Source organism: Talpa occidentalis, unplaced genomic scaffold (genome assembly GCF_014898055.3).
Source record: "Talpa occidentalis isolate TD23 unplaced genomic scaffold, MPIMG_talOcc4v2.1 talOcc4.10, whole genome shotgun sequence".
Classification (NCBI taxonomy): Eukaryota; Metazoa; Chordata; class Mammalia; order Eulipotyphla; family Talpidae; genus Talpa; species Talpa occidentalis.
The window spans coordinates 91,528,093-91,550,466 of record NW_023600993.1 but is presented as its reverse complement, the minus strand read 5'-3'; the positions used below and the strand labels follow the sequence as shown (position 1 = coordinate 91,550,466).

Sequence of the window (22,374 nt, the reverse complement as noted above, 5' to 3'; positions counted from 1 at the left end):
CACCTAAGTGAATTATCAGTATCAAGTAAACTACTTTCCACATACTCAATACTATTTTATTTCATTTGCAAGACTTCCTGCCTTTGGAGAGACTGACAAAGCACTGTAATAAGACAGATCTGGCAAAAGAAATACACAATGGTAAGGAAAAAAGAGAATCAAAATATGGTCTGACACCCATGTCCTGGCCCGGATTACAGTTATCTGTTTTTTCCCTTACTGGATGTTTGTGAATTACTGCTCTAGTCAGTCATACTAGATTAAGCACAGTTCAAACAGAAAGAAAACATGCTTCCCTTTTAACAAGAGCCACAACATTTTCTATATAAGAGACCTACTAAGTAATAATACCATTTCCTTATTTTACTTCTTTCTGGTTCATAAAAATGTTAAAGAAAAAAAGAAATAGTAACCCGTTAGTCACACATGAAGACCTTACCGAGGGCTCGCCTGCTGACAATCATCCCATCCACGAGAGGGATAACCATGTTAAATTTTCCAGTAGCTCCTTGAATTTTTATCCGGAATAATCCAGTGTTTAAAGGGTGGATGAAGATCACAGGAACTTCTTTTTCAAGAGTGGTTGATCTTAAGAAAAGAAAACTTTTTACCCTAGACACCAAGAGTTGAAGTCCCCCACGTGTAACATAAGAACACCAAGGAGACTTGCTGCCAGGTAGTGGTTTGTGAACAGGCAAGGGGTCAGTCTGCTCAGAATCCTTTTTCAGGGAGCCCATGTAGCTCAGCGTCTCTCCCCATCCCAACATCTATCCCTCAATGCCCATCACCAGGGCTGGACTTTTCAAACAGACAAAAAAGGGGACTTGGTAAAGGAAGGTCAGAGAAATATAACACAGGGAGTTACAAACTTAGTAACCACTATGGAACTTTCTTGTCAGGAACAAAAGCGGGGATGGCCAGAGCACAGGGAATTCTGTCACCACCAACACTGGCTCTCAGAACAGAAATGGGACTACAGCTCAGGCCCACTTTGGGAGTTTCTGATAAAAATTTTTTTCAGGGATGGGGGCAGGAGGTTGGGAGGGCCACTAGTCTAGGCTAGCTGCAGTGTTCTCAGTAGTGATAAATGGCCACATCTTGGCAGGGTCAAAGCCCTCTGCGCCTCTGAACTGCAGTGGCAACTGGGATATGCCAAACATCTACAGGGACCAGTATTATTCTGTGATGCTACATGTCTGGGCTTGATTTTTTTTTTTTTTTTTGGCAACACAGTGAAATTTCCTTCTCTATAAGTGAAGTGATTTAGGTCAAAGCAATACTGAGTCAATTTTTCAACACTGTATATAAAAATCAATCCCACAACCTGTCCTTGAAACAAATTCTAAACTGTGCTAATTACCAATGAAATAGAAATTTTATAATCTAATCATACTGGAAATTTTGACCTAAGAAGATTAAAACAGATGCTCTGGATCAAAATACACTGAAGAAACCAATACCAAAGACCATATTGGAATGGATTTTGGTTTGAACAAAGAGATTGTAAAGAATATTGTAGAGAAAATGGAGAAGTTTGACTACGTACTGGTTATTAGATGAAATTAAGGAATTACTACTAATGATGTTATCTATTTAGTTGAAAAATGTTCTTTTTAGAGATGCATAGTGATGTATTCAGAATGTCAGAATATCTGTAATTTGCTTTAAATTCCTTAGAATAAAAAGTTAAGTTTTAGAAATGACTTGACCTCTTCTAGAAATTCAAAAATTTGATGTTAAAAATAACTCATCTTTACTGACTTCATTTTTATAACAATAATCTAACACAATTACAATAAATTCACCCTACATGCAATACCATCATATAATGTAACAGAAGGAAATTACTCAAAAGCTAAAACATCATGTTTAGCTTGATATGAAGCTAAGCTTCATGTATGTATGATGTATGAGGTTAGCACAGGGAGTGAGAGGCCTGGGTTCAGATCATTTTCTCCTTCATGTGCTCAATGTGTGACTCTGAACCCCAATGAGCCTATTTTACCTCATTTCTAAAATGTGATAATTGTACCTCCTGGAGTTATTTCCGAGTATTTTTTTTTACCACAAACAAGCAAGCAAAAAGTCTTGAAGTTTTATAACGCCTATACATTTACACTGTTATTATTCTTGCCATCTATTTTCTTTTTATTCTTTTTTGTGCATGGGTAGCTAGACAAGACATTTTAGCACAAGTTAGTTATTACATTTAACTTAGAAGTGTTTTCCACTAAATTTGTCAACTTTGACAAATTTAACTCCATTATTTTTATCTAACATTGCTACATCATTAATTGCCTCCACGTTCCCATTTTTTTTGCTATAGAGGAACACAAAACAGTAATTATACCATTTTAAGATTCTTGCTAATTTAATCACTTTGTGCATTTATCCACAAAGAACTTCTTTCTTTGTTCTTTTACCTGATCTGTTTATTTCCTACTGCTCCACCCTTTTGTTCCATTATTTATTACTATAATCAACACATTGTTACATGTAGATTTTTGTTGATAAACTTCAAGCAAATAAAAAGAGTGTACCTCAGAGAAGTACTACTATTTGCAGTAGTTTCTACACCAGTACTGATTTCTGTCATCAAGTCTGAGAGGGGAAAGTTTTCTGGAAGAAAATAACAACACTGTAATTAATCTCTCATATTTCCCAAATAAATAACAACAAATCTAATTTTTCTAATCTCACCACAAAAGGGGCAACAAATATATGGGCTATGCTATCCTAAAATATATAATCCTAACTATCCTCACAAATCAAAAAGAAAATTCTCTCTCAGACATATTCTAGCTAAGTTCATCTAAAGCAGAGACTATTTACAGAACATGATCTGTGGCTGGAAAACATCAATTACATTTTCTAACAAACTCCGAGCTGGCTAAGATTCTACACCAAGTATGATTTCCAATGCTCCTATGTTGCTTATTTAGAAACATGCAAAACTTATCCGTAGCAAAAATCCTAAGGACAAATTAATTTTTGCAGTAGATTAGATAATATGGTTCATGAAGAAATGACTTGAGGGAAATGCTCCTATCTCCCCTTTGCAGAAGTCCTAGGTATCTGGGAGCTATATGCAATGGGACCAATTGGCAAGAAACTATTAAATCTTATACTAAGAATAGCTAGAAGCATTGTACTCACTAGTTTCATCAAATCCTTACAATATAAAAACAAGTGCCATGGGTCTCCATTTAACAGATGGGTACACAATCTAAAGCTCAAAGAAACTGAGTGGTGAAGCTGGGATGCAAGCCCAGGCTTGCTGAACTCTAATCCTAACTCTTGGCCACCACATGCCTGTACTGCTGCTCCCTTCAGCACGTCCTTGTCATTTTACTATGATTTGCCTTATAGCCAAAGTCCTTACACAGTACCTATATCATCATAGCGTTCCACCCAGACTACAGAAACTCTTGTCTCAGGTCCAAGGGGAGGCACAGGGCGACCCTGAGGCAGCTTCTTCATTCTGGAGCTAGGACTTAGCTATATGAGATACAGAAAAGCAGAAGAGGAGAAAAAAAGAAAAAGAAAAAATAATTGGTTTAATGAAATTACCCAATCATCCATTTATCAAGTTGCCAGTGACATATCAGGTCACAGGAAATCACTTCATGAATAGAGTGTGAAATATATTTGCAAAATTGTTCTTCATTGGCTTGTTATTCAAGAAAAATACATAATGTGTAAGTATGTTACTGTAGGTTTCTAGTAGAGAGCTGCGGCAGGTTGAGATGTTCCCTTCTATTCAGTTTTTCTTACAAATGAGTTGAATTTTTTCAACTGCTTTTTTCTGAATCTACTGATACGACTTTTTAAGTTTTGTTAGTAAATAAAAACATGGTGCTGTAACAGATATTAAAAGGTGATGGCAGAGTTATAAAGCATAACTTAAAGAAAAATACTACAACAACCATGTCATTAGTGTGGAAACAATTTTAGGGAAGTTAGAAAATTTGTCAAAGACCTTATGTGTAGTTAATGGCTGATTGTTTTAAAACTTAAGAAACAAGCCAATAGAGTTTCATTCCATGAGCTTAAAAATATTTTTTCCCCAACTTTATCATATTAAAATCGGTAGCTTAAAAATTTTTCAAAAAACATGGTGCTTTAAGAGTTATCATTCTTGGGCCTCCATGGTGGTGCAAGGGGTTAAGATACAACGTATGGGGCCTCCCTGGTGGCGCAGGTGGTTTAGCGCAGTGCTGTGAAGCTGTCTGCAGCCTCTGCAGCGCCGATTCAATCCCCGCAGGCCACAGAGCAATCCACGGCAGCCCTCTCCGGTCTCACCCGTTGCTCCCCTCAGCAGTGTATTTCAGTCATTCTGCCTGTTCTGTTCCCCGCTCTGTCTCTGGTAAATCCTCTCACCCTCCTGCATGTCTGGCCTATATCCCGGTTCTTGTATAAATAAATAAAATCTTAAAAAAAAAAAAAAGATGCAACCTATGAAGCGATCCGCATCCACTGTAGCACAAATTCAATCCGCGGTCTGCACATGGCACAGCAGATCTCTCCTGTCTCTCCTGTAGTGTATTTCAGTCAATCTGCCTGTTCTGCTACCCACTCTGTCTCTGGTAAATCCTCTTACCCCCCACACCTCTGGCCTGTACCCCAGTTCTTGTATGCATAAATAAATAAATAAATAAAAATCTTAAAAAAAAAAAATGCTACCATTCTTCAGGTTTCTGGGAGTAACTATATACTACATTCAGAAAGTGAGTACAAGAGCAGTCAATCACTGAACATTAGATCTGGCTGAAACCCAGCATTACTGCCCAACACTTCTTGTTCATCCCTGAAACATATTCTTTGAAACTTTTAATCCTGATTTTCAAAATCAGTCTACAGCAGAGACTCTTAGACAACTTCCCCCTGCCCCAATATTCTTTTAAGCATATACTTAAGTTAAAAATAATTTTCACTGTAGAAGTTAAGTTAAAATCCTGTACTATGAATGGCTTCACTCAAGTTTTACACTTCTTTTGTCTTTTTGTTTGTTTAGTTCTAAATCAACTTTCTCATGCTTATGGACTGACCCTGTACTTTTGCTATCCTGGCAAGCTTGACCAATTTCCAGTAAGGATTAAGATTTAGCATGAGGGGAAAACAAAGATAAAGAAATAACATCTACTGATATGGTAAGAAAAAAGTATAAAAGCAAAATGATTGATTCTTAATAGTAGTTGCATGTGCATGCCTTACTATTTATTCATATACTGAGTTATTTACCAAAATACTACTATTTGTATACAGTCGGTCTTATGTAAGCTGAATGTTGCATGATTAAAGATGTGGAATATACAGGTCCACTGTTGGACCTATAGAGAATATTTCAGGGACCAAATAAAAACCTAGGAATGAGAAGGAATAAATGAAAGAATCAAGCCTGGCACCAGGATAATTAAATCAAGGAAAATCATAAAGGCTATTACAGGATGAACTATTTTTTGCAAGATGAAAAAAAGAAAATTATGAGAATCTGATTTAAAAAAATTAAGATACTAATGACTCAGTACTACTATAATTATTCTCTGGGCTAAATTAAAAGCTTTTCAGACATGATTCTATAGTTATTTCCACTTCACTAAAAATTTTTGGAGATATATCAACAAAGTGACTTACCCTCTGTGAGGAATTAAGATTGTCTGTGTGATTAGGGAAAAGCTCAAGTGTCAGGGATGGCTGTTTGAGAATTCCTGGCATTAGATCCATATTTGAATCACTATCTTGGTCCGAGATATTACTCTCTAATGAATCAGCTATGGGGTAAAGAAAAAAAAAAATCCATTATAATATTTACTACTCTTTGTAGTAAAAATGCTTTATTATGTTAATATTACTCTAACCTAAGTCACTTACAAAGCACTATTTCTAATGCAAGGTTGGACAACTTTTTTTCTATAAAGGATCAGGTAATAAATATTTTAGGTTCTGCTGTTATATAAGTCTCTTGCATAGTCTTCTTTGTATTTTATTTACAACCCTTTAAAGATGTGAAAGCTGTTTTTAGTGGTCTGAATTTGGCCTATCCTGCTCTATAAGGTAACTAAAGACTAGAAAATGTTTGACTTGTCAAATGGAGAATATAATAAAAGCCATGCTCTTCTCTGATTTGGATAACATATTCAATATGTAGCACAGTGCTAAGTAGCACTGGGACATCGCAAAACTACAGAAGACCTAGAGTCTGACTAAGGAGCAATATGGTTGAAGACAAGGACATAGTTATCAGAAAAACTGAAACAAAGAAAAACAAATCTTAAACAGGAGGAAGCCAAGTTAGAGCAGAGGCACAGTTGACATGGAGATGTTTCATGACCATCTTCCATTGGACAGTGAGCACTATAATGGAAGAACAAGGACCTAGCTCTAGGAGGCCTGGATTAGCACAAACAGGCTGGGTCAGATACCAAACTCCGTCAACAAAGGACAGATGGGGCCTGTCTTCTGGAATTAGGGTGGTAGCTCATAGTCTTGGCACAAAGGTAAACAGCTGTTAAGATACTGACTTATGTTACAGAAGGCCCTTTCTGCTAGTGACACAACTGGCCCCGGAGACAGGGAGGGATCTAGAGTGGGAAATAAAGGGTCCAAGAACAAAGGCCAGGAAGCTACCAAGGTAAAGCACTTGAAAAGTTAGTAGCCTGGAGATGAAACTGTGAAAACATGATGTGTAGCATCCTATCCTATGATGGGCTCAATGAAGAAAAAGAATTATACATACCACCTGGTCAGGCACAAAGAAATGGGCTTAATTTGTAAGAAGCAGAAGTTCTAGGTAAAATAAAGCTATGAGTTCAGACTCAGAAGTAACAACTACTACTGATCCTCAAGAATAGTCTCGATCACCATTTTTTCCTAAGCTGCTGAAATTTTTCCTGTTTGGTGTCAGATCAGACAGAGGACATTAGAAGAACCTTCCATTTGCAGCATTATCTATATAAAGGTTCTCACACAGAAACAGTTGGGGATGGGGGAGTGGTACTCATAATTAGAGAAAAGAAAGTGGAAAACCAGTTCTATGCATTGACTGAATTAAACAAAGACCAAAGAATGGGCTGAACCCAGTTCGGTGAATAATCCCAAAGTGGGGTTCCTTTAGTATTTAAAAATTATTAGAAGGTCAGTTTGCTTGTCTTTAATTACTTCCATAAGAAAGTTAAGAGGAGTTCATATCTTGTGCTTTTGCATAATTTAAAAGCTATCATGCCTGAGATAGGCTGAAGAATGCCTTCAGTGACTTTAAAATCTCTATCCAATGCAATAGTATTGCACAAACCAGAGAAAACAGAAATAGATCTGAAAACAGCACAAAATGTTCTTACTTAAGGACTCCACAGGAGAAGGAACCACAAAAGCTATTTCCGTAAGGGCATCAGCATAATATAGCACCTTCTTCTGTCCATTGAAAATGCTAGCCCCAACATCTTCAGAGGAAATCACTTCATCTAGGAATAAGAAATACATTATTGTACCAAAAAGCAGTAAAAACCAGTATCCTCCTGCTTCATGAAATTTTAACTAGTGAATAATGTGATAATAAATAAAAGGTGTATTTCCAACAAAACTCAACTATGAGTACCTTTACACTAACTTTAAATCATAAAATCTTAATTTCATTTCTAAAATTACTCCAAACTATACCACTTCTAACGAGCAGGTTTTTTTTGGCTCACCTTATGAGGATTAAGGATGTAGCCCTCTTAGAAGAGGCAATAATCCTGCCCAGTCCCTCTGAAGGAAGCCAGGCAGGCATGTGTGTATACTCCTGCTTTCAGAACATTTCTATCTCTGGTTTCTCTCTATTGCTCCTTGGCTCTGCTTCATCTTCCCCAGTAGTCAGTGATATAACATAAAATGTATAGGTACTTTTATAATATCTGTTCTAAGCCAGCACTGTTTGCTAATTCAAATTTTTTTCTAAAGTTGAATTAACAAAAAACCAATAATCCTGATAGCTAGTACAGTTCTCAAAATGGACACAGTATCCTACTAATAATACATAAAAGACCAACAACCTGACATAAATTTTGAAAACAGCAAATGAACAGTTTTCAGGGAAAGAAATAAAAATATGAAAAGATATTCAAACTCAGCCATAATTAAAAAAAAAGAAAATTTCTCACCTAACCAATCAGAAGACATTGGGATTAGGCTAGAGTAAAAAACACTTTTCTATAAAAAAATCAAAGTAAGACTTTCAGGCCATAAGTCTCTGCCACACTATGTAATTCTGCCATTGCAGCATGAAAATGGTCACAGATGTACATAAATGAGAGTACAGCTGAGTCTATGAAAGTTTATTTACAAAAACAGGCATGGGCTGGAACTCACTGATTCCTGGTTTAGACACTGGGAAGGCACTTTGTATCTACCATAACACTGTGGTTATTGCCCCAACACCCACTCCACCTGCCCCTCCTCCGTAGCAGTCATGAATCACAGATGGGACTAACCCTTCACACCAGCTCTGTTATGTCTATCTCTCTCTATTCGGGTCATTCCATCTCTCTTGCCATACAGACAAGTTCAGGATTGTCCAAGCATTGTGCTGCTCAGGATTTTTGAAGATGGGAGGTTCTGAGACCCAGCTAATCTTTCCTCTTCAGGTTAGTGTGGTGAAATGTGAACGTAAAGCCTGGAACTGCCATTTTGCACTATGAGAGAAGCCAGGTTGGGGATAAAGCCAAAACATAAAGGGCAGAGCTAAAGGAAAATTACAGCTTAACAAAACAACAGTACTCATAAAATAACAACGAATTGTACACTAAAGTCTGGAATTTTTAGTAACCTGAGGCAGTAAGTGATCTTCAAAATCTAAGCCAATTTGGGTCAGGTTTTCTGCTTCTTGCAACCATAGTATCCAACTGGTGTATTTTTCAAAACAAATGTATACACCTTGTATCAATTCCACTTGGGAAGAAATAGTTTATAAACCTGCTCAAGCACAACATTAAAGGATATGTGGACATTAAAATTACAGTATATCCCCAAATACTTTGATCCAACCTTGGTTGAAATCAGAAGAAACTATATCACAAGTCACAATGTTATTTAATGGGAAAGCTTGAGAAGGTGTACTCTTGTTGATACAAGATTATTTATTATTTATTTATCTAATAATCCAAAGCATTGGACACAGACACTGTCCACTTCAGAGAGATATTAACTTTCCAGTAACTTTAGAAGCCCTTGGAACAAAGACTGTAAGTCATGTGGGACAAAGATCTTAAAAGTTTAAATTTATACTTGTTCTGGTACTGTTGTTATCCTGATTAAGATCTTCAGGAGGATATGCAGAGACGGGCATGGAGCTCTCAGAGACAGTCAGTTGTTTACTTCAAAGGTTTTTATATAATATCCCAAGAATATAACCTTTAATGATAGCCATAAAGTCTATAAAACATATCTATTAATAGAAAACTATATTAGACAAAATACACGTGATAGGATTGCATTATCATAGATAACCTAAATTTTATAATGTTGCTACAGATAACTTGGGTTTGTTTACTCACACTGAAAACAAAAGTCTTGTGATAATGAAGTCATTAATTTTGAATTAAATATCATTTTATATGTTTGTATATAATTAGAATATATTAAATATATATGTATATTACCCCTTCCCCATATACACAGAAAATGTCTGGAAGAAAGCACAAACTATTATTAAGTACCTTTTGTGATGATTAGGACTTAGGTAAAGGAAGGAAACTTTTGCTTTATATACCTCTGGTTGCCTTTTTTTTTTTTTTTTTTTTTTTGGTAAATAAGGCTACAAATTCAGTTAAAGAAAGAAACAGCAAGAGAAGAAAACAAGAAAAAAAAGTGACTTGTGAATTTTACCTTGTTCAGGTCCTTCGCAGTCATCACAACTATTAATAGACCAACTGGTGGAAACATGCCCAGTCCAACCAGGGTGTCTGCCCACATCCACTGACCAGCCAAGAGAGAGCAAAAATTCAAGGAAATGTGGCTGAACATTTCTGGAAGACTCCACATTCTTTAAAATCTGAAATATATACCAATCATTAGCTATGAAACAAAAAAGCATATTAAAATTAATCTTATTAATTGGGCCTCCCTGGTGGCGCAAGGAGTTAAGATACAACCTACGAAGCTTTCCACAGCCACTGCAATACAAGTTCGATCCCCAGCCAGAGAGCTACCCACATGGCACAGCAGACCTCTCCTGTCTTGCCCACTGCTCCCCTCAGCAGTGTATTTCAGTCGATCTGCCTGTTCTGTTCCCCATTCTGTCTCTGGTGAATCCTCTTGCACTCCTTGCACCTCTGTTCTTGTATGCATAAATAAATAAATCTTTAAAAAAATTAATCTTAATAAAAATTAGTTAGCTTTGAAGTATCTGACAAATTAAGTCTAAGCTCAGAATAAACCTGGAAAAATATCACTGCCCTTAAAAATTCATGCTTTGGAGTTAGATTTGAATTCAAATCCTGAAGGGGCCTTGAGCAAGTTTATTTTTTTTTTTAGCGAGATTTTTAATCTTTCTGTTTCCTAAGTTTCTTCACCTTTTAAAGTACAAATAATAATGATAGCTGTGAGGGCCTCCCCGGTGGCACAGCGGTTGAGCGCTGGGTTGCGAAGCTGCCCGCAGCCTCTGCAGCGCCGGTTCGATCCCCGGCTGCTCCCCGGCCACCAGAGGAGGGTCCCACATGGCGCGCAGACCTCTCCTGCCGCCCGCTGCTCCCCTCAGCAGTGTACTTCGGTCCTTCTGCCTGCTCTGCTCCCTGCTCTGGCTCTGGTGAATTCTCTCACCCTCCCGCGCTTCTGACTATACCCAGTGCATGAATAAAAACAAAAACAAACAAACAAATAAATAAATAAAAACATGCCTCTATTAAAATAAATAAATAATGATAGCTGTGAAGTTTAAATGATAATACAAAGAAAGCCCTCAGCTCCCTCCCTAGCAAAACAAACACTGAATTAACCTTAAGTCCCTACATAGACAGACATCTGGTTAGTGAAAACTGCTTCATGGGTATGTGATTATTATAAATCTTGACAAATGTTATAAAAAGCATAAACCTTTTAAAACCTCAAGGAAGATTAGGTATACTTAATAAGTGAGCATGAAAACATTTCTTTCCTAGCCCCCAAAAAAGAGAATGCAGTCATTTCAGAAAAAAATGAAGTGACCAGAAGTTTCTCTCCTCTCCATTAAGTACCAAATCAATGATCTGGGCTTTTTATTGGCTTCAGAAACAAAAGAGCCTTGTTTTAAAACACTAGTTCTCCGTCCAACCACTATGGAGAGGTTCCTCAATCTGCTGAAGATGGAGCGTCCCATATGATCCAGCAATTCCACTCCTAGGTTTTTACCCAAAAGACATAGAAATGGTCATTCAAAAGGGCACCTGCACCCCTATGTTTATAGCAGCACTATTTACAATAGCTAAGCTATGGAAACAACCCAAATGCCCAAAAGCAGATGACTGGATCAAGAAGATGTGGTACACATACACCATGGAATATGACTCAGCAATCAATAAAGATAAACTCATGCAATTTGCAGCAACATGGATGGAGCTGGAAGGGATCATGCTCAGTGAAATAAGCCAGAAAGAAAAAGAAAAATACTGGATGGTCTCACTCATAGCAGGAATTTAGAAAACCTAAATAAGGGACCAGGAAAAAACCTAATTATAATAAAGTAAAAATCAAAATCAACAAGCAACTATAAACCAGAGACACACTATGGGGGTGGGGGGAAGGAGGGAGTAGGATCAAAACAAGGAGGGTGGGAATTGTATGGACTATAACCAAGATAAAAATGCATATATTGTGCAAAAATGAAAAATGATGTAAAAAACGTTATTAAAAAAAACAAAACACTAGTTCTCATGTGGCTGATGTTCATACAACACTGATCTATGTCAAGACCATCTGGAGGGCAGATAAAGTCAAATTACAGGATTTTATATATTACATCTCAATCCACTAGGCATCACTGCCAGGCCATTATCTCTTAAACACAAAACTAATCTCTTTAGAAATGCACCTATTTTGTTCACTCACATCCCCTCATATTCTTTTAAGTGCCAGGAAACTGATTTGACAGTCACTTCCAGTTTTCTTTCAACTAAAATTTTTAATGGGAAGTAAAATTTTTAAACAGTTTCTGAAAATTAAGTACAGATACAATGAGTAAAATTCAACTTGGAGGTCACTAGCTATTAATCTAAAACTAACTTTGGCTAGGGGAAGGCAAGTCTCAGTAATTCTAATGAAATCTTCATGGTGTCCTAGTCATCCTCGGTCCCTAGAAGCCTAAGGAACTAAATTGATTTAGAAGTTTCCTTTGGGTTTATATTTTCTTTTATGGTCAGAGGAAACATGGGCCCACTATTTTCATATGAACCATGCACTAGACTTTCTTCAAAACAGATCTCTAAGCCCTGCAATTAATCCAATTTCACTGAGGTTCTTAAAAAAAAAAAAAAAGTGATTCCACAAGTCTCATTTTGTGTTTTCCTCAGTCTTCTATTTTTATTCTTTATTTCTGGTGTTATTATCTCAAGCTCCAAAGCAAACTGGAGCTCACTATCTTACAAAAATGTATTTTGTAAGATAGGATTCTCTTCTCTCCAAGATCTCTCAACACATACTATTACTTTGTTAGTGACAACCTACTTTTGTTTTTTTACCTATCATCATGCATACCTCAAACACCAGCTTAAATGTTTTTCTACAAAATGACTTCTTAAAATTAGGTTAACTTTTCCTATCATGGCTCCTATAATACAGTGGTATTAGTATACTTTACTATTATTGTTTATTATCTGTCTGTATTCCCTTCTAAACAGATCTTGTAGGTCTTGTTCACCACCATAAACCTGGCACAGAACAGATAGCACACAGTGAATATTTACTGAGTCAATAACATAAAATAAGAGGAACTTTCTCATAAATCAATCTCCTTTTCTAGCAGCTAACCAATAATTTGAAATAGAGCTTCCACTGAATAAACACTTTATGATAAATTTTGGTAAATTTCTTAAATCAATTTGATTAGCTAATGATCTTACAATGTTAATAAAATCCCAAGATCACACAGTCATAGTGCCCTGTACATCTAAATTCTGTATTTTAAGAATCTTCCTTTGGCCCTTTCTTAGTCAGAGCTGGTAAGTATGCTTCAACTATTTATTTCCAAAGAGATTTTAAATTTCTTGCTTTCCATTTGCTGTTTTCCATTCTCAGTCATCTTATGTTTTTCATCATACTTCTCCTAGTGTCTTCATTATATGTATCCAACTATGTTTTCTTAGTCCTATATTTTTACCCTTTATTTTTGGTGTTATTTTATCTACTGCACACTCTGGATGTCGCCACAGAAAATCATGTGTTTGTGCAATTACCTGGAAAATGAGTTTCAAAGAAGAAAGAATATTGTTAATTTTCTATACCCTGGTACACTGAGCTACAGGGAAGATGCTCAGTAAACATTGTTGCTGTTGTTGTTTTCCTCTTTCTAAGCAATCAGGCCTCACTTTAGCTTTTTGTAGCTAACCTTCTGTATTTTGGTTTCTTTTGTCTTAAGAATCTGAATTCTTTAAGAGGACTAATCGAGGGTCAAAAAGCCTCAGGACTGCAAGTATCACAGTTTGTATTATTTCAGTTTTGAACTGATTCACAAGTCTTTAAGCTTCAAGTATAACTCTTGTATAATGGATAAGCACAGGCCATGTAGAGCATAAAATTAACTCCCCAAATTCAGAAATCTTACCTCTTGGTTAGTTTTCTGACCTGGCTTCATATAGAAAATAAAAACTGTATCAAAGGGACGACATGGCAAGAGATCCAGATACCCAATGTCATCAAAAAATCCAGGTATCGTGGAGTCAAGTGCAATGAGGTGAGGAGGTAGACGACTATTTGCAGGTTCCTACAAAGGAAGAAAGGAGAAATGATTATCTTTTTCAATATCCTACTTATAAAAGAAATACTTGCTCATGATTTAATAAAATTTAACTTTAAAGAAACCAGAACCTTAAAGAAACCATGTAGTATTCCTGTATATTTTCTTCCAGTTCTTGCGTTAAAAACTTTTAATGCATTTTTTCCTTCACTTGTTGCACAATGTTAATATAAAATAGCACAACCACTTTGGAAGAGTTTGGAAGTCTCTTGCAAAGCTAAACATAATCTTACCAGACAACACAGCAACTGCATACCTTGTTATTCACCCAAATAAATTAAAGCTTAAGTCCACTCAAAAACCTGCACACAAATGTCCACAGTGACTTTACTCGTAATTGCCAAAACTTGGAATCAACCAAGATACCTTTCTGTAGGTGAGTGGATAAAATAAACTGTGATACATTTCTACAATGGGTTACTATTCTATTAAAAAGAAATGATTTTTTTTCATTTTTCATTTTATATATATTTTTACATCATTTTTCCACAATGTACGCATTTTCATCTTGGTTACAGTCCCCATACAATTTCCACCCCCCTTGTTTTGATTCTACTCCCTCCTCCTACCCCTGTAGTGTGTCTCTGGTTTATAGTTGCTTGTTGATTTTGATTTTTACTTTATTATAATAGGTCTTTTTCCTGGTCCCTTATTTAAAAAAAAAAAAAAAAAGAACTATCAAGTTACAAAAAGACTTGGTGGAATCTTAAATGCATACTGCTAAGTAAAATAAGCCAACCTAAAAAGGCTACATGTTGAATTATTCCAACTATGTGACATTCTGGACAAGGCAAAACTAAGGAGACAGTGGCTGCTAGGGACTGGTGGAAAAGTGGGAGGCTGGTATGTGAATACGCAAAATACAGTAGATTTTTAGGCCAGTGAAAGTATGCTATATAAAACTGTAACAATGGACATGGCTATAAAATTATACAACACACAACCACTTTTAAAATACACCTGTTGGGGGCCTCCCCGGTGGCGCAGCGGTTGAGCGCTGGGTTGCAAAGCTGCCGGAGACCTCTGCGGCGCCGGTTCGATCCCCGGCTGCTCCCCGGCCACCGGAGGAGGGTCCCACATGGCGCACAGACCTCTCCTGCCACCCGCTGCTCCCCTCAGCAGTGTACTTCGGTCTTTCTGCCTGCTCTGCTCCCCGCTCTGGCTCTGGTGAATTCTCTCACCCTCCCGCGCTTCTGACTGTACCCAGTGCATGTATAAACAAAACGAACGAACAAACAAACAAATAAATAAATAAAAACATGCCTCTAAAAAAAAAAAAATATATATATATATATAAAAAAAAAAAAAATACACCTGTTGGGCCTCCCCGGTGGCGCAGCAGTTGAGCGCTGGGTTGCGAAGCTGCCCGCAGCCTCTGCAGCGCCAGTTCAATCCCCGGCTACTCCCCGGCCCCCGGAGGAGGGTCCCACATGGCGCGCAGACCTCTCCTGCCGCCCGCTGCTCCCCTCAGCAGTGTACTTCGGTCCTTCTGCCTGCTCTGCTCCCCGCTCTGGCTCTGGTGAATTCTCTCACCCTCCCGCGCTTCTGACTGTACCCAGTGCTTGTATAAATAAATAAATAAAATGAATAAATAAATCTTAAAAAAAATGGTCACTGGTCATTTGTGGCTTTAAAAAAAAAAAAAATACACCTGTTATTAGCTGCAGCCCTAGCATTGTGCTTCCCTAACATTTACCTTTGTGTACCTCCTCTGTAGTTTCTTTTTTCTTTTCCCCCCTCTCCTCCCTACAATCCTCTTGTCATTTCGGTCATATCCATGCACCTTAGTTAATAATTTATCTTATTAGAGTGCCCTCTAATATAAACTATGGGCTTCAGTTAAAAAAACATTGATACTGGCTCATCAATGGCAACAAATGTACCACACATCAATGCAAGTTTTGTCACTCATGGTATTTTTCAGGAAAGGGTCCCCTAGAGAGGACAAGGATTATTCTTTACTACATCAACAAGGATTATGAGCCTAGAATTCTAATCTATAACACCATTCCTAGCAAGGGCTGGGGTCAAACCCTAGAAAAATATTAAGATTCTCTAGTCAAACAGATCAGTACTGACACTAAGTAAAATAAGTAGACTAAATAACCATGTCAATTGTGGTCAGATTTTGACACTAAATAAATTTGCTACAGATGTACAAAAAACCCTCTAGTGTTCAATTTTTCTTTGAAATCAAGGAAAAGAAATTGTAGTTCATACTTTTAGTAATAAAGTTTCAGGGGAAGAGTTTTAATATTTTTTAAAATTATCTACAGATTTCATTTATATGTGTGTTACAGGCCCTACAGTACGCAGGAAAAATTAGAGTTGGAAATATTACCAAAAGCAGTCCCCTCTGAATGCTTTCATGGGGTGAGTTGTTTTGGAGTTCATATTGTAACCTACAGCATATAGAATTTCATTTATTCCCCTGCAGTGTAATATTTAAAGCAGTTTTTTAAAAAAAATTTTTTTCTCATAAGTAAATTTGTAATTCTCATTAAAATACTTTAGCTATCATTAGCTGATTATTTGTGAATATATCTACTCATAAATGTTTACGAAAATTACCTTCAATGCTTCTAATGATAAAAATCCAAAATGTGAAAGGAAGAGGCGTGCTGTTTGGAATTCCTGGGCAGGAGGTGGGGGCTTGCAATCTGTAACTGGATCAGGAAAACTTCTCTTCTGCAATTCCTCCTCACTCTGTTGTTCAAGGTGTATTTCATAAGCAATCTGCTGGGCCATGCCATTCCTTAATTTTTCATGTCTCTCTTCTAACTGAAATAAACCAAATATTCATTTTTTGAAACTATCACAAATATAGTAGGATTAACCTTAATTTAAAAGTGAAAATAAAGCTACAAGCAAAAAAGTAAATGAAGGTAATTTTCAGTGACAACACTGTTTTAAGTTTAATACAGAGTTTGCAACCAAGTAAATGTGTTCCAAGGTTAAAACAAATACAAAAAAAAAAAAAACAACAAAACAAAACAAAAAAAACCAAATCCCTTCCTTATGAAGCTTCAATAATGGCTCCTTTGTCTCTTAGCTGTAAAATGAACCATTCTGTCTCCATTTCCCTTCAAATAGATCCCAAGGACTTTTGAAGAAAGTCAGCAAAGTTAAGTAACTTCACTCTACAAATGACACTACTTAACTTGAGCTGGGTTGCCTGGTGTTTTAAGAACCATTTTTGATTTTCTATTTTGCTGCTAAGAACTAAGATCAAATTTTATATAAACTGTTTTAATTTTCCTCTTATCCACCCCAAATGTCTCTGAACCTTCCTCTACTCTTTCTTCATCTTCTGTCTTAATAAAAGTATCCCTTTTTTAGACACGATCACATAGCTTCTCGATCCTACTGCTTCCAGGACCTTACTTTATTACTTATCACCTCCCCAATTCATCTTATAATACAACCTCTAAGAATGTTCATATTCCTCCCATCCCTGAATTAAAAGAAAAATATTAGCTTTGCTTTTCCTTAGGTAGGCTATTTTCTCACACTATTTTCTGCTCTGTGCCCCTTCCTTTTATTGCTAACAATGCAGTTTATATTCAATGCTTCGTCCTCATTAATCATTCACTTCCCAGCCCATTATACTCTGCCTTCCACTGTAACACTCCTTTGAACCTCCTCTCAAAGGTCACACCAAAATCCAGGGGTCTTCACTTAATGCTCCTTTTTCCTAATTTCTCTAGAACGTGTGTAATAGGCAACCTTCTGTTCTTCCATATCTTGACATACCTCTGTTCCCCACTTCTTAAATTCTTTTCCTTTTACCTAGGAAATCCAAATTAATCTAAAACCAAAAAACTTTGTCCTACCTTCCCATATGTGTCCATATTTCTGTAAATGGCACTGATACTTTCATCATTCAAGCCTGAAATCTACAGTTTTTGGCTCTTTACCTTCCCTCATGAATCCAAAAATCTGCCTGGATCCACCTCTCTAGTACATCTCATGTGTAAGACATCTCATATAGTACATGGCTATCAAAGATGTAGTCCTTCCTTTCCCTTGCCTGAATGCTTTGTGAATTGGTTTCTCTTCTCCACATATCTTCCACTAGAGTCGATCATGTCACCCAAATATTGAAACCTACCAAGGACCAGGCAAGGTAGCTCAGTGACACCTCTTTCCAAGAGATGTCCAGTTTCTTTCAATCAACTACAACCTTTACTTGTCTTATCAGACAGTAACCTCTTGGAGCAGAGTCCAGATCATCTTATGAATCACCTCGAAAAACACTGAAGAAAGGCAGTGTCTTGACCACAGAAGTTGTTTAAGAATATCTATAATCATTCTCTTAACAATAGCTAACAATTTATCTTACTTCTTCAGTGACGATTTCATGCAAATCTGGAATGCTCAGATCTGCTTTCACAAAAGGAATCTTATCCACCTCTTCAGGAAATGGTCGATGTTTCACAGTATATTTAATTCCAACATCATTTTTAGGAATTGGGCGAGGCTCAGGCACAAATAGCTGTTATAACAAAAGAAGATTAGGTTTATTGCACTTGGTGCCACATGTAAACAAAGTGTATTTCTTTGAACTCTGGGTTCCCCTAAGATTACATAACACATTAACTCAGCAGGAATGTGCAAATACTACTGCTCGCAGTAAAGGTAAACAGTCTGTGTACCTGTGTACTCTTTTATTTTCATAAAAATGTCCATCAACTTATTAGCAGTTTTGTGACTAATAAATGGGCTGTGGATCTCTATTGCCCCAGGCCTGAATCTCCCATCTTCAGTGGTAAGTCAATGGGTAAGGCATTTCAGAACTTAAGGCTCAAACTTCTTTATCCCCCAAGGGGTCTCAACTCATTCCACATAATAAAGTAAAAGTTTAGGTCCATGGACAGCTCTAGACAGTGAATTCAATTAGAGCTTAATCATGGCTTAAATGAAAGAGTATGGGCACTGAATCTAGGTCTCTGTAGCTCCAAATGACAGCTTCAAAATGTATTAGCTGTCTGACTTTCATTTTCACATCTGGTAAGTGTAAACCACCCATCATCAGGTTGTTACGAGGATTAAACAAAAAGGTACCATGGGACATATTAAAATCACCAACAGGCCTCCCCGGTGGCGCAGCGGTTGAGCGCTGGGTTGCGAAGCTGCCACAGCCTCTGCAGCGCCGGTTCAATCCCCGGCTGCTCCCCGGCCACCAGAGGGTCCCGCATGGCGCGCAGACCTCTCCTGCCGCCCGCTGCTCCCCTCAGCAGTGTACTTCGGTCCTTCTGCCTGCTCTGCCCCCCAACCCCCCGCTCTGGCTCTGGTGAATTCTCTCACCCTCCTGCACTTCTGACTGTACCCAGTGCTTGTATAAATAAATAAAAATAAATCTTTAAAAAAATAAAAAAATAATAAAATAAAATCACCAACAAACTATAGTTCTCTCCCCCACTTCCTTGCACCCATCACTACTCCCCGGGCCCACCACAACTCCTCCATCCTTGTCAGTGCCCCACAACCTGGAATACCTTCTGATTTGCTTTTGCTCCTCTGGGTAAAAGGCAAAGCTGCTGTGCCCAAGCCAGTCTTCCAGACATTCCCCGGACCAGCACAGTGACAGAGGGGAAAAAATCATCTAGAAAAAAATGTTGATGTAAAGATTTTTATTCCAGACAACCACTTTCAAAATACACCTGTTATTAGCTGCAGCCCTAGCACTGTGCTTCCCAAATCACCTTTGTGTACCTCCTCTGTAGTTTCTTTTTTTTCCCCCTTCCCTCTCTTCAATCCTCTGTCATTTCAGTCATATCCATGCACCTTAAAGTATTATTAACTTATTTTGTATCAACCACTTTCTTACCTTTGTCTTAAACTTGAATTTATTTTAAAAGGAAATGGCTTTAAATAAAAAACCATGAATTCTGGTGTGCTATCTATTTTTAAAACATACATAATATTCACCAACATACCTACCTCAGTGGTACACATACACTTGATATATTCACATGTTGGGAAGGTGCTACATGCAGGAAGATAAACTAGGTATTTGAGTGCTGATATTAGATTGACTCAGGCCTTTGTTTACCATTGCTTGCCGCCGGCAGGCACTATTATCCAGCAGTACTGACAGACAAGTTGACTTAGCATTGGAGAAGGCCCAAAGTGCTGAAACTTACTCTGTTCATTTCCAAGAGGTTGCTCCAGCATTGCCAGGATGACACTGTTATCTAAGACAAAGTACCGGAAACTATGCTTGTTGATGGTTGGCAGCCTGGAGTATTTAATTAAAGTGGTCTCATTAACCAAACTACAAGGAGAGGCAGGACCACTGGGTGAAGGAAATGCTCCAAGCAACTGCATAATACTATGGAGAATGGAAAAGATAATAGTTAACTCAAAGCAAAACCTTTCAAGTTTACCTCATATACCAATGTTGTTCTCTGCTTTTTTGAATTGTAACTGACCAGTCATGCTTCCTTTTCACAAATCAGTGAATGCCAAGGTGTGTTATCCAGATTGCCCCCTACTTTCCAAGACTGAAAGATCCATTCCCCCACATATAGGAAGTTGGTGGCCACAGCTTTCAACTGACTGCCTCTAGGACTTTTCCTTGGCCAACAAGAACCACCTCACCTAAATCAAAGCTCCTTCCTGGGACAGCCCATACGCAATGAATGGCATAAAGCCTCAGTTCCCTGGTCTCACTTTGAGAGAACTCTGAATGCCCAATCCAGTTCCAAAGCTCTTTACTGCACCTGGATGACAGTTTCATTCTACCCTCTGCTTGATCCTGCTTTTTTCATTCTTCCACAGGAGTGATCCTGAGAACGCTTTCCAATAAAATTCTTGCAAGCAAATTTCTCAGCCATTTGTTCCTCAGGGAAACTGATTTACGATACTTCAAATTAGGAAGCTCCTAAAATCTATTTAACAATTTTGTGTGCTCTAGGTTTCAGGATTGTGTTAGCTGAAGCATTCCAGACCTAGAAAAAGACCCAAAGATCAGCCAACCCCACTTAATTTTTTAGATGAGTAAACTCAGGCTCAAAAGAGATAAGTAATCAAGTGATCAGAAACCAGAGTCTGCTGCCTTCTATGTGGCCACAAGAAGGTATTATCTTCATTTTGCAAAAAGAAATTTGATGTATTAAGTTACATGTCACAGAACCATTGTAATTATTAAATGAGAATATAAGAAAAATGTCTTATAACTGGAATTCAATTGATCAAGGCTTAACATTCAGAAATATTTATATCCATGGAGATTTCTGGATAGAAATTTATTCCAATGACTAACATAAATCATACTCACCATGTGCCAGGTACTGGTCTAAGCACTTTACAAATACTGTTTTATCTAGTTATCTTAACAACCCTAGGAGATAGGTACTGCTATTATTTTCATTTTAAAATGAAGAAATTCAAACAGAGATAAAGTATCTTGTAATGAAATTATAAGATTCTTTTGGTCCTAATATAATCTGACCTTTCAGCGCACCTCTTACAGAAAACTATACCGACACCACTTTTATCATCTCAATTGTGATTGGTTTCTCCCTTTCTCTTTCATTCTAATGCCCAAAACCAATTAGCTCTGATAAAAGCAACATTGTTTATTAGATATTGTTCTTCCATTTTTGCTCCTCCTTAAAAGGAATGTCCAAGAATTTCAAAGACCAAGAGAATCTGATTTGAGAATCTAAGAATTTGAGGAAGATAACTGAAGCAACCAGACTAGTAACGGGAATAAGTGGTTTTGGTTTTCTAAAATACGACAAATATATAGATGTCACAAAGCACATTAGCTAGGTGAGCTTTCAGTACCCCATGCAACACAGATCATAGCCAAGCCCATCTCATTTCTAAGTACACTCTCTGTGCAGTCATTTTCATACCATGTTAGCGTGGCTTCAGCAGCATCCTTTACTCTCATAGATGCAGGATTTGGCTCCTTATCTCCTTTGTACTTGACCTCTTGCTCACTGTTTTTGGACTTACTTCCTGAAATCCCAAGTTCCACAATCTCCAGTACTTCCTTAAGACAGTCCTAGAAGCAGAAAGGGCTGATCAGTTTTTACAATAACTCTTAACTATCTTACAAGACAAGGAAACACAGTAGTTCCCATTATCTGTGGTTTTAGTTATCCACAGTAAATCTAAGTCTCTCACAATATTTTGAGAGATCACATCCACATAACTTTAATTACAGAGCAATTATTCTATTTTATGATCAGCTACTATTGCTCATCTCTTACTGAGCCTAATTTATGAATTAAACTTTATCATGGGTATAACAAAAATATAGCATACAGAAATTGGTAATATCTGCAGTTTCAGGTATCCATTGTGGGTCTGGAATGTACTCCCATGAATGACGGGGTCTACCTAATACATACCAAAATGCTAAAATTGGTCATGTTTTGGTGGCGGGACTTCAGTTTCTA

At 37.4% G+C, this 22,374-nt stretch overlaps 1 protein-coding gene and 1 long non-coding RNA gene across 5 annotated transcripts in view; one reads left to right on the top strand and one right to left on the bottom strand.

The window, feature by feature from the left end:
• RALGAPB (Ral GTPase activating protein non-catalytic subunit beta) overlaps nucleotides 1-22,374 on the bottom strand; it is a 76,838-nt gene that overhangs the window by 4,082 nt on the left and 50,382 nt on the right. Inside the window, exons 18-29 of one of the 2 annotated variants that reach the window (XM_037498742.2) lie at nucleotides 21,826-21,977; nucleotides 20,107-20,294; nucleotides 19,459-19,565; nucleotides 18,303-18,455; nucleotides 16,532-16,741; nucleotides 13,769-13,927; nucleotides 9,862-10,027; nucleotides 7,338-7,460; nucleotides 5,635-5,771; nucleotides 3,390-3,498; nucleotides 2,541-2,619; nucleotides 440-588 (exon numbers count right to left, since the gene is read on the bottom strand). In XM_037498742.2, coding sequence (XP_037354639.1) covers nucleotides 440-588; nucleotides 2,541-2,619; nucleotides 3,390-3,498; nucleotides 5,635-5,771; nucleotides 7,338-7,460; nucleotides 9,862-10,027; nucleotides 13,769-13,927; nucleotides 16,532-16,741; nucleotides 18,303-18,455; nucleotides 19,459-19,565; nucleotides 20,107-20,294; nucleotides 21,826-21,977 — 1,732 coding nt within the window. Of the gene's footprint in view, nucleotides 1-439; nucleotides 589-2,540; nucleotides 2,620-3,389; nucleotides 3,499-5,532; nucleotides 5,772-7,337; nucleotides 7,461-9,861; nucleotides 10,028-13,768; nucleotides 13,928-16,531; nucleotides 16,742-18,302; nucleotides 18,456-19,458; nucleotides 19,566-20,106; nucleotides 20,295-21,825; nucleotides 21,978-22,374 lie in introns of those variants that run through there. The other variant, XM_054697609.1, reaches the window with a different exon arrangement.
• The window catches only part of LOC129146136 (uncharacterized), a 30,496-nt gene that overhangs the window by 6,281 nt on the left and 1,841 nt on the right, over nucleotides 1-22,374 (top strand). For 2 of the 3 annotated variants that reach the window (XR_008552648.1, XR_008552649.1), the window contains 2 exons: nucleotides 5,015-5,150; nucleotides 16,261-16,333. This is a non-coding gene — a long non-coding RNA (uncharacterized LOC129146136). Of the gene's footprint in view, nucleotides 1-5,014; nucleotides 5,151-9,870; nucleotides 10,096-16,260; nucleotides 16,334-22,374 lie in introns of those variants that run through there. The other variant, XR_008552650.1, reaches the window with a different exon arrangement.